The sequence below is a fragment of the Pleurodeles waltl genome, chromosome 9 (assembly GCF_031143425.1).
Source record: "Pleurodeles waltl isolate 20211129_DDA chromosome 9, aPleWal1.hap1.20221129, whole genome shotgun sequence".
Taxonomy (NCBI): domain Eukaryota; kingdom Metazoa; phylum Chordata; class Amphibia; order Caudata; family Salamandridae; genus Pleurodeles; species Pleurodeles waltl.
The window spans coordinates 695069409-695085696 of record NC_090448.1 but is presented as its reverse complement, the minus strand read 5'-3'; the positions used below and the strand labels follow the sequence as shown (position 1 = coordinate 695085696).

General features: G+C 43.6%; 1 protein-coding gene across 1 annotated transcript in view; it reads right to left on the bottom strand.

The window, feature by feature from the left end:
- QPCTL (glutaminyl-peptide cyclotransferase like) overlaps positions 1-16288 on the bottom strand; it is a 967717-nt gene that overhangs the window by 128142 nt on the left and 823287 nt on the right. The window contains exon 6 of the mRNA XM_069207795.1: positions 8009-8125. Coding sequence (XP_069063896.1) covers positions 8009-8125 — 117 coding nt within the window. The remainder of the gene's footprint in view (positions 1-8008; positions 8126-16288) is intronic.

Sequence of the window (16288 nt, the reverse complement as noted above, 5' to 3'; positions counted from 1 at the left end):
TACCACCTAGCAAGTAAGGATTCTAAGCAGAAGAGCCCAGGCACTAGCAGATGAAGTCTTTGATGACCCTGAGACTTCACAACAGGAGGCAAGCTCAGTTCAAGCCCTTGGAGAACCTTGGAGAGCAGGATGTAGAAAGCAAAGTCAAGTCCTTTCACTCCCAGGGCAGAGCAGCAGGCCAGCACAGCAAAGCAACAGACAGAGAGGCAGGTCCTCCACAAGCATCCAGCTCTTCTCCCAGTCATAATGTCTGCAGTCCGAAAGTGATCTTCAGTTGTGGAGTCAGCAGTCCAATACTTATACTCATTTCTGCCTCTGAAGTAGGCAAACTTCAAAGGAAAGTCTTTGTAGAGCACAAGACCCTCACTTTCCCTGTCATGGCACGAGATACACTCTAGGGGGATAGAGACTGCTTTTTGTAAGGGCAGGCACAACTCTATATAGGTGCATGTGTCAGCTCCTCCCTCCACTCTAGCCCTGGAAGACTCATCAGGATATGAAGGATGCACCTCAGCTCTCTTTGTGTGACTGTCTAGAGTGAATTCACAAACAGCCCAACTGTCAGTCTGACCTAAACATGGATTCAGCAGCCACACAGAAGCACAGAATGGTTAAGCAAGAAAATGCTCATTTTCTAAAACTTACATTTTCAAACTGACAATCTAAAAACCAACTCTACCAAAAGATGTATTTTCAAATTGTGAGTTCAGAGATCCAGAACTCCATATCGCTATCGGCTCCCAATGGGAAACTACACTTAAAAGATATTCCAAGGCAATCCCCATGATACCCTAAGGGAGAGATAGGCCTTGCAATAGTGAAAAACAAATTTAGCAGTATTTCACTATCAGGACATGTAACACTAGTACATGTCCTACATTTTAAATACAGTGCACCCCCCCATGGTGCTGCCTTGGGCCTACGTTAGGGGTGTCTTACATGTAGTAAAAGATAAGGTGTGGGCTTGGCAAGTGGGTGTACTTACCAGGTCGAAAAGGCAGTTTAAAGCTGCACACACAGTGGCAGGTCTGAGACATATTTACAGGGCTACTCATGTGGGTGGCACAATCAGTGCTGCAGGCCCACTAGTAACATTTGATTTACAGACCCTGGGCACCTCTAGTGCACTTTACTATGGACTTACTAGTAAATCAAATATGCCAGTCATGGAGAAAGACAATCATTAACCCAATTTAGCCAGAGAGTACTTGCACTTTAGCACTGGTCAGAAGTGGTAAAGTGCCCAGAGTCCTAAAACCAGCAAAAAAGAAGTTCAGCACAGAATCATAACAGGAGGTCAAAAGCCAAAAAGACAGGCGTAACCACACCAAGAGCTGAAAGGTCTAGCAAGGAAAAATGGTTAACAATTACTATGCTGAATGCACTGAATCATAAGCAGCTGAGCTCTCTTCTCAGTGCGGGTGTGAAACTAGCGGGTGGGCTTGCTTCTCAGTGTGGAGTGTGAAACTTAAGTCACTGAACCCCAAGTAATCTAGAGCCGTGAATCAGCCACTTGAGTCTAGGCTGGATGATGGTATGAATGACACAATCTCCTCTTCTGCACTCTATAAGGTGGGTCTTTTGCGCAGGGCTCATGTTATTACCCCTGTGGCACTTCATGGCCTACTGTGACACCAGAACTAACATCCCCCAGGCCCAACGGTCTACCTGCACTTAAACTATGGCAGGCCCTGTAGGAGGCTGGCCTGGTTTGTAGTGGGTACCTAAGGTGCTTACAGCTTATACCAGGTCCAGTGATCCCTTATTAGTGAAATGTAGGCAGTGTTCTAGCAGCTTAGGCTGTCTAGAGGTAGCTGTAGCAGAGCAGCTTAGGCTGAACAAGGAGACATGCAAAGATCCTGCAATACCACTATAGTTTCACAGTACTTATACACAATAAAAGACAATACTCAGTGTTACCAAAAATAAAGGTACTTTAGTTTAGTGACACAAGGCCAAAAGTATCTTAGAGACAATACTCCTTCTGGAGGTAAGTATTACACACAATATATACCCTAGTAACCAACATCAGGTAAGTAAACAGTCAAAGAATAGTGCAAACAGTAAAAAATACAACAGATTGCAATGGGCCTAGGGGCAACACAAACCATACACTAAAATAGTAGAATACGAATGTTGACTTTCCTCCTACGCAAGTATAGCGTGTAGACGGGTGCTCAAAGTGTAAGAAAACACCAAAGGTAAGTATTGTACCCCGCCCCAGAGCCCAGGAAAGCAGGAGTAAAGTACAGCAAGTTTCCTCAGGACACACTACAAGTCGTGATAAAGGATTTTGCAAGAACCAAGCAAGACTGCAAGCAACAAATGATTCCTGGACCTGAAGACCTGTGGAGAGAGGAGACCAAGTCCAGAAGTTGAAGAAGAGTCCAGGAAGGACAGGAGTCCCTGGCAACCTATCAGAAAGTGCAAAAGTGGATTCTCCGGTCAGAAGAAAAGTACAGAAGAGCACCTAAGAAGATGGCTGCGGGTTCCTGCTTGGTGCAGAAGTACCTCATTGAGTTGTTGGATGCAGGCTGTTTGCGCCGCTGGATTCCACCAACAAGCCTTGGTTAAAGCAAGTATGTGGTTTGCGTCAAAAAGGAGCTGCCTGGACCCAGGAGGGTACTGGGGGTCTCAACTCCGACTGAGGGGACAGAGGGGGCTGTCAGCACTTCAGAGACCCCCCATAGACCAGGCAGCACACACTGGAGTCCCAAAAGACGGGGACAAATAAGATGCAAAGTGCGGTTGTCGCAGCACTACACTGAAAGATCCCACACCGCCGGAGAACAATTCAGGGACCTGTGTATCGCAGGATGGAGTGCTGGGGACCTGGTCTACGCTGTGTACAAAGGATTCTTGGAAGAAGTGCACAGAAGCCCAAGGAGCTGCAGAAGACGCGGTGTACAGGGGAACTGTCGCAGCAGGGGGAAGCAAACTCTTACCTCCATCAAATTTGGACAGCTGGACCTTTGGACAGTCTGGGTCACTTCGGTCCACCACCTGTGTTCCAGGGAGCACGCTCCTCGTCAGGAGAGGAGTCCCAGAGTACCAGCTGTCATCACAGAAGGGTGCATGCAGAAGCAGGGCAGTGACTCTGTCACTACAAGGAGATTCCTTTGGTTCTTCTGGTGCAGGGTGAGGACAGGCAGTCCTCAGAGTGTGCACACCTTGGAAACTGTTGCAAAAGCTGGCTGGAGCTGAAGTGGTAGGTCACAGGAGTTGTCCTGGATACTTTGCTGCAGTTACAGCAGTTCCTGGAGCAGTCTGCGCTTGATCAGACAGTCAGAAGCTGAAGCAGAGGATGCAGAGGAGTCCTGGAAGAATCTTGCAAACCGAATCTGAGGAAACACCCAGGGGAGAGACCCTAAATTGCCCTGAGAGGGAGATTGGCTACTTACCCAGGTGTGCACCTATCAGGAGGGGTCTCTGACGTCACCTGCTGGCATTGGCCACTCAGAGGTGTCAAGAGGGTCCCCACACCTTGGAGTCCAAGATGGCTAACACCAGGGACACTCTGGAGGATCTCCAGGCACCACCCCTGGGGTAGTGATGGACAGGGGAGTGGTAACTCCCCTTTCTTTTGTCCAGTTTTGCACAAGAGCAGGGACTAGGGGTCCCTGAACCAGTGTAGACTGGATTATGCAAGGAGGGCACTGTTTGTGCCCTTCAAAGCATTTTCAGAGGCTCTGAGAGGCTACCCCTCCCATGCCTGTAACACCTATTTCCAATGATAGAGGGTGTAACACCCCTCTCCTAAAGGAAATGCATTTTTATGTTTTCCTAGGATTGAGCTGCTTAATCCCCAGGAGGGCAGAAACCTGTCTGTGAGGTGGCAGCAGCTGGGGCTACAGTGGAAACCTCAGAGAGCTGGTTCGGCAGTACTGGGGGTCCATGGTGGAGCCCCCATGGTGCATGGGATTAGCCCCCCAATACCAGATTTGGATTGGAGGGGAGGGATCAATTCCATGATCTTGGCCATATTCGGAGTTACCATTGTGAAGCTACATATATGTATTGACATATATGTAGTGTACGCTTATAATGGTGTCCTGCACTCACAAGGTCTGGGGAATTGGCCCTGGACAACCTAGGGGCACCTTTGCTAGTGCAAGGGTGCCCTTACACTTTGCACCTAGCCTTCAGTAAATGAAGGTTAGACATATAGGTGACTTATAAGTTACTTAGCGCAGTGAAAAATGGCTGTGAAATAGTGTGGGCACTATTTCACTCAGACTGCAATGACAGTCCTGATGAAAGGTTTGTATGAGCTCCTTATGGGTGGGAAAAGGAATGCTGCAGCCCATAAGGATCTCCTGGAAACCCAATGCCCTGGGTACCTAGGTATCATATACCAGGGACTTATAAGGGCGGTCCAGTGTGCAATCATATTTGGAATATGCAGTTATTAATGTATAGTGGCATATTTGGTAAGTAGCGAGAGCATAAGCACTGGAGTTCTGGTTAGCAGAACTTCAGTGACAAAGTCAAGCATACTGACAACACACATATGCCACACAAACTATGAGCACCGGGTTCCTGGCTAGCAGGATACCAGTGAGAAAGTAAAAACACACTGACAAACACTCACAAAATGGGGGTAACCATGATAGAAAGAGGCTACTTTCTAACATGCCCCCTCCCAGAGCTCATGAACCCACTGAATATCTTGTACCTTTGTTTTAATTAGGCTTTTGATTTGCACACTTTGGGAAAGAGCGACACGTGTTACCTGAGTTATTGGCTCCAATTGCCATGGCTTATTGACTCCACCTGCCATTGTTTCACTTTCACTGTGCACATTCCTTCATTAAAGGTCAAAACCATTATGCTTTCACGTCTCTCCAAAGGCTAGTTATGAGTCTTTCTGTCTACCATGTGCACCACATGCCTCTCAGGAATTAGACGCACCTATTGGACACCAGACATAGGTGGTCATTGTGATCCTGGCAGTCTTCTGACCGCCAGGGTTTATGTGACAGTAACACCGCCAACAGGCTGGTGGTGAGGACCGCCACATTATGAGTGTGGCGGGTTGGCCACTGCCAACCTGCCACATCTTCACCCATACTGCCATGGCGGTATAGAACGCCAGGCCAGAGATGTTCACCTCTGACCCTGAAGTCCACAGAGGACTCCAGTGGTATTAGGAGCCGGCCCAACGACATGGTTTCCGTGGCTTTGGTATCTCGCTCTGAGACCACCAAAGTCATAATGAGGGTCATAGTATTTAAACTGCACCCAAAGTTCAAGTCAGTGCTTGTCCTTGTTCCTGTCCTGCACACGCATCAGCTGTTCACTCATTTGCTGAGTCAGCCGGAATCCTCCAGCACACTAGTCTTCCTCAGTCCAAGCCTACCTGTTGTTCTTGTGGTTCTGGCATTACTGACATCTCCATCATCTGTTTCTTGCTTGGTGATTCCTCTTCCACTTTGACTTACAGCACAACAGCTACAAGATCTCCGCTGGATTCCAGTTTAAGAATGAGAGACAAGGCCAAGTACTTGATAAAAGGTAGTGCGCACTAATCAAAAAGGTTAAGTAAAAGACAAAACTGGAGGTTTGATTTGGTTCTTGGCAGCAGGGCTACTCCATCACAACTGTGACAGATTTCCCATCCGCTGAAATACAAATCCCATTATATCCTGTGGCATTTATATTTCGGTGGACGAGATATCCGTCACCATTGTGACAAAGTAATCCATCTGCCACGAACTAAATCAGGCCCTGAGTTCTTTAATAGAACAAATATGTTTTCCAGATATCGGACAATATTTTTGCTGTGCTTCAATTGTTTTAGTGGACACATTTACAGAGTGGGCTCTTCGAACTAAAATTACATCAGAACAGATAACTTCACACCAGTATTTCTTTGACAATCTGTTGTAGCAAGAGAAGGCATATTAGCGAACATGATAATCGTATAAGAAATTGAACAGAAACCATCCGTAAAGTGATTCTTGAGATGTCAGAAACCCCAGCCATAATCTTGATTTGTGCCTGCTCTCAGACAGTATTTCTGATGAAGCCTGTAAGTGTATATTGTTAACAGCTACTTAATCACTATATACTGAGAACTTCCAGCAAACTTTTTGTTTCTCTCAAGCAGTATTCCTGATGAAGCCTGTAAGTGTATATTGTTGTTAACAGCTACTTAATCACTGTATACTGAGAACGTTCAGCAAACCTTTTGTTTCCAGTGCACCGCACCTTCACTAAAGCAAAGGCTGAGGGAGTGCAGATCCTGTTATGCAGTGTCACAAGGCAGCAGACCATACCCAGAACCACAAGTCTATCTTTTCTTATTTTGTCCCAACCCCTCTTCTCTTCAGGGTGGTGTGTGAATTGAGGTTTTGATTACTTTTTTATTTGCCAACCCAGGGGGATAAAAGTGCCAGCACTGTGTCTGCGGTTGGAACCAGGTGAGTACATGACAATGGGAATTAGCCAACGTACAATGAGGCACAAGTCTTAAATTGAGCATTGCCTCCACGGGGAGCAAAAGGGGGCTTTAAAGGTAGATTTTGTATCTCCATGCTTTTTAAAACTGGTTCTTAGCCAGGCTGCCTGATTTTGAGCCCCCTGTAGGTTGATAATTTGGGGCCAGGGGTACGGAAGGAAACTGCTTTTCCTAACGGACCGAATCGCAATTTTGGTCAATTAAGAAACGCAATACTGCCTTTCCACATGGACGAAGGCCTAAACATGGTCACAAAATGCGATTTCTACACAGTATAAATCACATTTTTCGATTCCCTAAATAGGATATCGCAACTAGGGATTTCTTATTTATGAGTTCCTAAGCACATGTACAAAGCATTTCCTAAATGTGAAATGGGCATTTAGGAAATGCTATTACCATTGGATCCATTACAATGATAACCATGTGCAATTTGGCAAAAAACAAAAAAAACACCCAAAAATGCCCCTAGGCATTTGTGCGCTTTACATGTGCACCACTTTTTTTGGGATGCATTAAGGCGGGCCGCAAGGCCCGTAGACACCCTTGGTTTTACATTTCCAAATTTGAGATTTCCTATTAGGAAACCCCAACTTTGGAAATGGAAAACCATTCAAACCTTATGGGCCTTAAGGTCCATAGGAACAAATGGTTTAGCATTCCCTAAACAGCGATTTCCTAAAAGCGATTCCTACGCCATAGGAATTGCTGTTAGGAAAATCGCTAATTTTGTACATTCCAATTTGCATTTCCAAAATAGCGATTTGTTAGGCTGCGCTTTTTAGGCAATGCAAAACTGTAATTTCTTACATATGGCCCATAGTTTCTAGGTGCCCTTGCAGACAATGTTGCAGTAATGCAATCTTGTCATCACCAAGCCTCCAATTATTTCTGCTGATTGTGTTACCTCTAGGAGTGAAAGTTTCTTTCTATGGTTAGAAAATTAAACATTGGTGGCTTTCACATAGGTCAGGTATGATTCCTGGGTTTTTCAGGTTTTGGGTGACAATCAAGGGGAGAAAGGAAATGGAAAAGGGAATAGGAATATGTCAAAAGAAAATGTGACAGCTGACACATATTAGCAATAGCACACTACATAAAATAGATGTGTCTTCTTTGTTGTGCAGAACTTCAGACTGTCAACTTCAGAGTCGACATACAATGAACACATTTCTGAGTGAGGAACCTTGCAAGAGCAATGTTCTTCCTATGCAGCACTTATAACCAGTTCTCTGGCAACAGAGCAGTTTCAAGGAGGATGAATTTAGGCATTTTTTTGGTGGACTTTCACAAGTGTACCAGTGTAAGGCAATATGGATTAGGGCTAGGCAGTTCAGAGTCTGCTGCAAAGATACGGTTGCAGACATGCCTCTCAATGGCACTGAGAGCCTCTAGCTTTGCTTCAAGTGACATTACTCCAATAATACAAATACAGTGCAGACATCACTAATGTAAATAGATCCTTAAATTGTGTAAGCAAAAAGCCCTCAAGAAAAACACACTCCAGTCACCCACACAACACCTCTCCAGAAATAAACATAAGCATACCTCTGCGAAGGAAAGGTGTATGATCGTCATCCACACTCATGTAGGAAAGATCTCGGCGGAAGTAAACCTGTTCCGCTGGGTGGGACTGCAGGAGACCCATCTTGTGTAGACGTTTCTCTGCAAACAGAAAAGATGATGCTAACCCTGATGACCATCTGTGCACATGTACAAATGTGGAAACAAATTGAAGCAGTAACATTAGTTGAGCATCAAATTTATATGTTAGTTGACAAGACAGAAGCTCACATATTGGTCTAGCCCTCAGCACAAAAAAGGTTTGATGCATTTATATACACCCTTCACTCTTGCAGTTTGCAAGAGGCATTCTGTGCATAATAAATAACCTAAAAATAAACACAGAGATTACACACAATATGCAGAGCAAGAAAAAGGCCGTATTGAGTTTGTATAGGGCACTTCTACCAAGGTCCCAATATCTTTGAGGGGGATATTAAGGCTGAAATTAATGATTTCAGATTGTATCTCCCCTTAAGTTAAAGGGTATCACAAGTCAAACTAGCAGGAATAGGGAACAACACAACACTTTTGCTCAAACTGTCCACAATTCCGGGGAGTTCTAAAATAAGTGTATGGCAGCCTGTGAGGGTGTCATTGGGATGGGTAGGCTGTATCCTCTCAGGATGTAGCATTGTCTGTTCCCTCTGCAGTGTCTAACGGAGTAAGAGAGGGCTGTGCCTCTGCCCGCTGTCCTAAAAGCTGGCGTCTTGGAGTTGGAATTAGTATCTCTCCCAGGCATACTATATTGCTAGAGACAACTCATAATGTAGGTCTCATAAGGGTGACCTGATGCTTGAGTTGGGGTAGGGAGGGCACAGTGTGTACAAACACTAACAGAAGACAACAGAGAAAGTTGAGCACAATATTTAACTATTGGGGAATTTGTTATAGTATCATATGTTGATTTTTGTAACTTCAGAACAATAGCTGAAGGAAGAAATATGAATGCTGGAAGGGGAAATCAGCATCCAGTCTGGCAGGGTGATTAAAATTGTCCAATATATAAGAGCACATCTTACTTGAAAGCGAGTCTGAAAAGTTCAGTTCTGGGAGTTTTATGAACTCCATGTGGTTGGTTTCAACTCTTATATACAGGTCAAAGGTGTTTCAGAATTTTGTCCCTGCACACCCAGGCGCCTGCTGCTGTGTTTCTTTCTCCTGAAGAATCACTGGTTGATCTGATGGACATACATTGAGCATGTAGGTCTCCTGTTGTGATGTAGTGAAGTGTCAGTTTCTGCATGTAAGTAGTATATGTAGCATAGCATGGTTTGTGGGTGGTACATTTTCCCTAGAATGTAATCCTGGTACATTCAGAACACTTGTGTGGGATTTAATAGCAGGTTTGATGGGTTCCCACAGTCTGAGGTTAAGGCATATTCTGGCTGCTTAGTCCTTTGGAGTTTGGCAGTTTCTTGGGTATACCACAGCAGACGTCATAAAAGTATAGAGATGCCAGTAAGAGGGCTCCAGTCAGTTCATATCTGTGCTTGTTGTGAATGAGTTGGGGGATTTCCTGGAGTAGGAAGAGCTGCATATTCAAACAGTTTGCCATAGCACTGATTTGGGTTCAAAGATGAGGTTGGTATCAAAGAAGATTACAGTTTTCCTCACTTTTGATGTGGTCAATGGTGTGATGTCCAAACTTTCTTGGTAGGGCAAAAGCAATGGACTAAGGGTCTTGAATCCTTATTTGACAACATTCATGACCAGGAAGCTCTGCTTCATACAGTAGAACAAAGATTTCAAGCAAAAGGAGATGTTGGTTGAATGCTTGGATGAGGAGGTCTTTGCACAGTTGCTATGAATTGCATCCTTTTTTGACCCTTGGAAAAACGTTTGAAGGAACATGAGACTAACAAGGCTCAAAGATACACATGTTGATAGTTTGAAGGTTACAGAATCTAGTAATTCCTTTGCACTCCTTCTTGATAATTATTTCACCATGGAGGAAGACGTTCACCACAAATAAATAAATGTACACAATATTGCCCCATGGGTAAGTTTAGACTGAAAACATTTCAAATTCTAAATAATATGTACAATAAATGTCAATTTAAGTCAAGTCTTTGTTGCTTTCAACCACAACCAAGATAAACAAATGATCAATTACATCGTTTATAAAATGCATAAAAACCCTTTGGAGGTATGTCTAAGAGAAACATCATCACAAAGTAAAATGCACAATGGGCATGCTGCAAACTTAGGTGGCTAACTTGTTGCCAGGCCTTGCATAAACGGCAAATTGTGAGGAATTAGAATACAGAGGTACCAACTGAAACAATGGTTTTAAACCATTCTTTGTAGGAATCCTTAGGGAAAGGCCCAAATCACTACTCAGAAACGCCTGGAAGCAGGTTGATGTGTGAAGTGTAATTATTAGTTTTAGTAATCCCAGGGGGATCCAAGGTCCCATCAATATTTTCCACTGTTGGTCTGTAGACTCTGTTGAAAGCCATTGAAAAGTCAATGAATGCTGAATACACGGTCTGACTGCTAAGTACAAGGCACTTCTCCAAAATAGACTGTATGCGTGCTGAGCAATTTGCCTTAAATCTTGATTGCTCCTAAATAATTTATTTCATTATCTAAGACCTAGGATTGGAGATGCTTTAAAATTCAGCAACAAAAATTCCAACTAAGCCAGTGAGGGCAATTTGTCTAACACTACTTAGCGGTTTTCAGAACTCTTTTCATAAATCGGAAGAATACTACGACCTGTACTTAAATCCCAAATACGATCAAAGTCATAGCAGTATGTGAACAAGTGGGCTAAACATTGCCCAAAGTCCTGGTTCCCTTTTTGACACTGCAATTCAAATTTGATCTACCCCAAAGGCCCCTCAGTGTCTATTTCCATGAATAAAGTCCATTATCAGGCTTGGAGATGATGAAGTGAAAGGGAGTTAGACATTCACTCTGACTCTTTACTTTGAAAGTTAAGCCATCAGTCTCATGTCTGCAGTGATATGGCTAATGGTAGCATGGGTAACTTAGTGCCACATTTCTGTGCTATTATGTGCCAGAACTGTATTGATTGTTTTGCCACTGCCTGCTTTATGCAGGTCAAGCCACAGTAAGTCAACCTATGTTCCTTTGTGGGTTGCCCCATATCTTGCACTCCCCTTTCGCCATAGCCTGATTATCTAGCTCTGCTCTGAGGTTATTACTTAAACTGCCTGCAGATTACGCATTTGTTTCTGTAGACAGTTCCGGCTTTACTCCATCTTTGGTAATAGATGTATGGCCATCTAATTCACATTGCTGAGCTTTAAATGCTACTACAAAGCTTTGCACACAAGATTCAAATTCCATAATAATATTGCTGCTAGTACCATCCAGAGAATCTGCAGATTTTGTTTTATAAACGCTTTCTATTAGGTTTTTGAAAACATATATGCAGCATACTAACTGAATATGCAACATACTACTAGACAGATAGGGGCTGGGAAAACAAGAAGAAGTAAAGTCTGTATGAATAGGTGAATACAGTTCCAAGCCATTAGAGATCATACAATCTCTAGGTCAAATTGATCACCATGGGGCCAAGATCTTTCACCTCAGTGATCGCTCAAAGATCCATCCCCCTCACCCACTCAATAGAAGGCGGGACCAAGACAGATTTCCAGTGTTGTGTGATGTCCCTCTAAGTCAGGAGACATCCTATTCCCAGTAGGATATGGGAGTAATAATTTCCCTCCCCATCACCCATGGCACCCACAAAACACAACATTGGTGTAGGTTCCACAGTTTGTCCCAGTACACCAAACAGGACAGAGCTAATTTCCTGACATTATGGACTACCAGACCGCTCCATAGTATATGAATCCAAACCCCATTTTCTGCACTGCATATTGGGTATGCTGGAGAGTGTAGCACGCATTATGGAAATATCTAATTTCAATGAGGCACAGATGTGCTGTGATGGAGAGTTCTCACGCCAGTCCATCGATTATCTCTCAACAGACCATAATTGATTTCCCAGAAAAGCCTGCAGAGTAGTGAATGAGTCAGAAGCATATATTGTTAAGAATACATAGACACGAAAAGTCCCATGTTTGAACTGAGGATCCAATGTTATTTTTTTTGCCTTGCAGGAGTTCAATTCAGAAGTGGGAGATAATTTAGGCGTAGTGTATGGTCTAGTTCTATGTAACTCGTGATTTGTGAATGCTGTAATGTGTATTCTTATGAGTGTCTTAAGTTATATGAGGTAACCAGGTCCCCATACATTTAATTTCCCAATTTGGAGATTTAAATGGCAGAATCCAACAAGTTTCGTCACCTACCCTAGCACTGGGCTACACCACAAGGGGGTCTCTCATGTTATCTTACCATGTTAGCTGATCCACTTTAGCGATTTTTGTCAGCAATACAGAATAGCCTTAGTAAGTATCAGGAGATGGTGGGAGACTTCTAAATACTGTATAAATACTGATCACTTGAACAGATTTAGTTTGCTTTGGATGATCAGATCTTGCTTATAGCCAGAGAACCAGTCATGTAGAACAGGCCATTGTGTGGCCCAATAATATAAACAAATGTCAGCCTCTCCAAGACTACCTTCCTAAGTGGATTGTTTGCATTGTTTCAATGTGCTATATGGCAATTCCCCTTTCCATATACCACTGCAGGATATGTTTTTTATGGAATTGCATGTGGTCAATTCTGGATCATGCTGAGAAGTGGCCACTATCTTAGAGAGTGTGACACAACCAAAAGTGATTCTCAGTAGAACATTTCAGGACCAAAAGTCACTTCAAAGGTCTGCAATAAGCAGGCTACGTTAAGCTCCATGTACAACGCTGGGTCAAAAACAATATTGATCCCTAGATACTTTAAACCCTTACTTAATACCCTCAGGCTCAGGGCCTATTTCCCTAGAAGGTCAACATTTCCCACTGGGAAAATGGCAAATTTATCCCAGTTGACCAGTTTGCAGGATCCCTCTCCATTGAGATCCAGATTTGCATTAACCAATCCTCAGCGATATGCAGTTGAATCATATAATATATAATGCAGGGCTTGAATGTCTGTTGAGGTAAGATTGATTACATGATTTATTGTACTAGGGCTGGTCCCCTTCTAGGAAACTGATGTTTCTTCTGGGTAAAAGGTTCCCTTGAGTTATAGGATACAATAGGTGCTCTACTCGTTCTCCTGAATTAGAATATTGGAATAAATTGGGATGCTTTATATGAAGAAATCATGTAATCGATTAGTGAGGCACCCTTAGTTCCTTTCATACGTTGGGTTGGAAGGATGATCATTTCCAGATATTCACATAGCCCAATGAAAAAACTAACCAATTTTATGTATTGTGGTGTGAGCCTGGATGCACATAAAAATTAAAGCGTAACCAGGAACGGACCTGTTTTGACTGGGACATTCAAAAAATCAAATCTTACTAACATGAGGTGCATTGCTCACATGTAAAAATATGTCTCAGAATGGAAAACAGCTCCAGCAACTGCAATCAGCTGTTCAACATTGTCAAAGACGTCTCCAACCCATCAGCTGCCACCAACTCCATCACTAATTTGCTAGAACTCTGCAACAACCGCTCCAATTTCTTCCACAACAAAATCCTAAACATCTACAGCAACTTTGACTCCCAACACAAGGCACAAGAACTCGTAAACCAGCTGCCCACAACCACCACCCAGGTCACAACCTGGAAACCCTTTCCTCAGAAGACACAGCTGAAATTATGAGAACAATCCATTCCGGTGCCCACACCGACCCTTGCCTCCAGCATTTCTTCAACCTTGGAGAAACTCTGATCAGCTCCTACCGCACCACCATCAACACCTCCATCCAAAGTGGAACCTTCCTCAACAACGGGAAACATGCAGGAATCACAGCTCTCCTGAAAAAATCCAAGGCAGACCCATAGGAGCTCAGCAGTTACAGACTCATCTCACTACTGCCCTTCCCATCCAAAGTCATGGAGAAGTCTATCAAAAAATCCAATCATCTTGAACAATCTCACTTACTAGAGATCTTGCAGTCTGGATTCCTCAATAACCTCAGCACAAACACTGCTCTCACTGTAGCAACTGACGACATCCGGACCATGATGGACAAAGGAGAAACCACCACACTCTTGACTCCTCTGCAGTCTTCGACAACGTCTCCCACAGCACCCTTATCAGAACACTCTACAAGTCAAGAATACATGATCCCTCCCTTAGATAGCTGGCCTCCTTCCTATCGGACTGTACCCTGCGAACCCAAAAACCTAATCTGTGAAGTCCTGCAAGGATTATCACTGAGCTCTACCCTCTTAAACATCTACATGACACCATTCACCCATGCCATAAGATCCCACAGAATCAACATTTTTTCTTAAGCAGATGAGACCCAGCTCATCCTTTCCTACACAGACCGCAGTCACACCACCAGAACCAACTTCAAAACCTGTATGTCCATCAAAAATAACTGTATGAAACAGCACCGCCTAAAACTCAACAAAGATAAAGCTGAAGTCCTGATCTTCGGCAACAAGAGGTTTCCATGGGACTCATCCTGGAGGCCAACAGACCTGAGACCCATGCCCACCCCCCACCGACCACATCAGAAAACCTCAGTATCATGATGGACAACAGACTCAATCACCAAATAAATGAATGCCGTCGCCTCCATCTGCTTCTTCATCCTACGATTGCTCTGCAAAATATTCCACTGGTCCCCACCGACACCAGATGCATGGTCACACAGGCCCTTATCACCAACAGACTGGATTATGTCAACGCAGTCTTACAAAGACTCTAGAAAACCTAGAATGCTGCTGCTAGACTTATCCTCAGCATACCCTGCAACACACACAGCACGCCCCCCTCAGAAAGCTACACTGGCTGCCAATCCAGAAGTAATGCCAGTTTAAATTGCTCACCAATGTATACAAAGCTCTCCACAACATTGGGCCTGCCTACCTCAACCACTGCCTCAACTGCTACCAACTCACCAGGCAACCAGACTCCACCTCACTCCTCAAGCAAATACCCCACGCCCACAGGAGCAAGCTAGGAGGATGCTCCTTTTCCTACATTGTCACCAAATCCAGGAACAAACTTCCATACCACATCAGGACCTCCCCATCTCTTCTTGAGTTCCTGAAGACCTGCCTATTTGACTATAAGCCTGATCGGCCTACTCACCTCTTCCAGCACCTGGATACCCCTTGGGTGATAAGCACTCTCCACAAATCCTCATAACATAACATTTCACAAGACCACATATAGTTCATAAAGCCTGCACCAATGCCTCCAGTTACCTCACCTCACCTAGAGCATCTAGTGGGATCCTGATCATATAATTTTCTATCTTAGGATTCTTTTGTTACTCACGTTTCCTGCACATAGATAATTCCATCTTAAAACATCATGTGCAATATATTTCCATAGAAACCAAAGGCCTTTGTGAATTGACTTTAATATTAACAAGTGGTTTCCTTGTCACACTCATTTTTTCATATTCATCCCTAATACAGTGAGTAAACAATGTCAAGGTCAGTAAGTTCCATATTCTTCTAGCCCATCTTTAATGGAAGAGCGGGAGGGGGCAGGTTTTTTCACTCATCTACTAATTATTTTTTGGCAGGCAATAACGTTATAGAGAAATACCTTGTTGTTAGAAGATACATTTCAGACTCTTTTCCCACTTCAGCCACTGAATCATTATCCACAAAGTTGGTAGAATCAGGTAACCTAATATACCTTTATAATGTGCCCCAATATCTATTTCCAGTATACATGGAACACTGGGAAAACCCCATGTGTGTATCTCAGCATCATCTTTACCAAAATCCCTCCAGTACTTCCATCCAGATTTGGGTACAATGCTTGCAATTCCCCCAGGGCCATTTATCAGTTGGACATTATTTTATAAACGGCCTGTCTACTCAAACACAACAATTAAACCTATCATTTGCTCACAATGCCTGCCACCTTTTTGGTCTATGGATCTATTCAAGGTTCCCTTCCACCTTCCCATGCATGGTAATTTCAGTGGCAGCTGAGACCCGTCTAGTGTCCTATACATTGAAGGTTGTGACTTCATACAGTTAAGATTTAAATACATGTTGTCAAAATTGTCATATCGCTATACCTTGCCACCTTGTTACTAAATGAGAGTACTTAAAAGAAAAGACTAAATGCTAAGGTTATATGAGACCATATCCATATATCAAGAAGATGTTTGGGTACGTATGAAGCACAAACATTCTAAGGCTGGTTGCCTCATCCCAGCCAGAGAAAATGT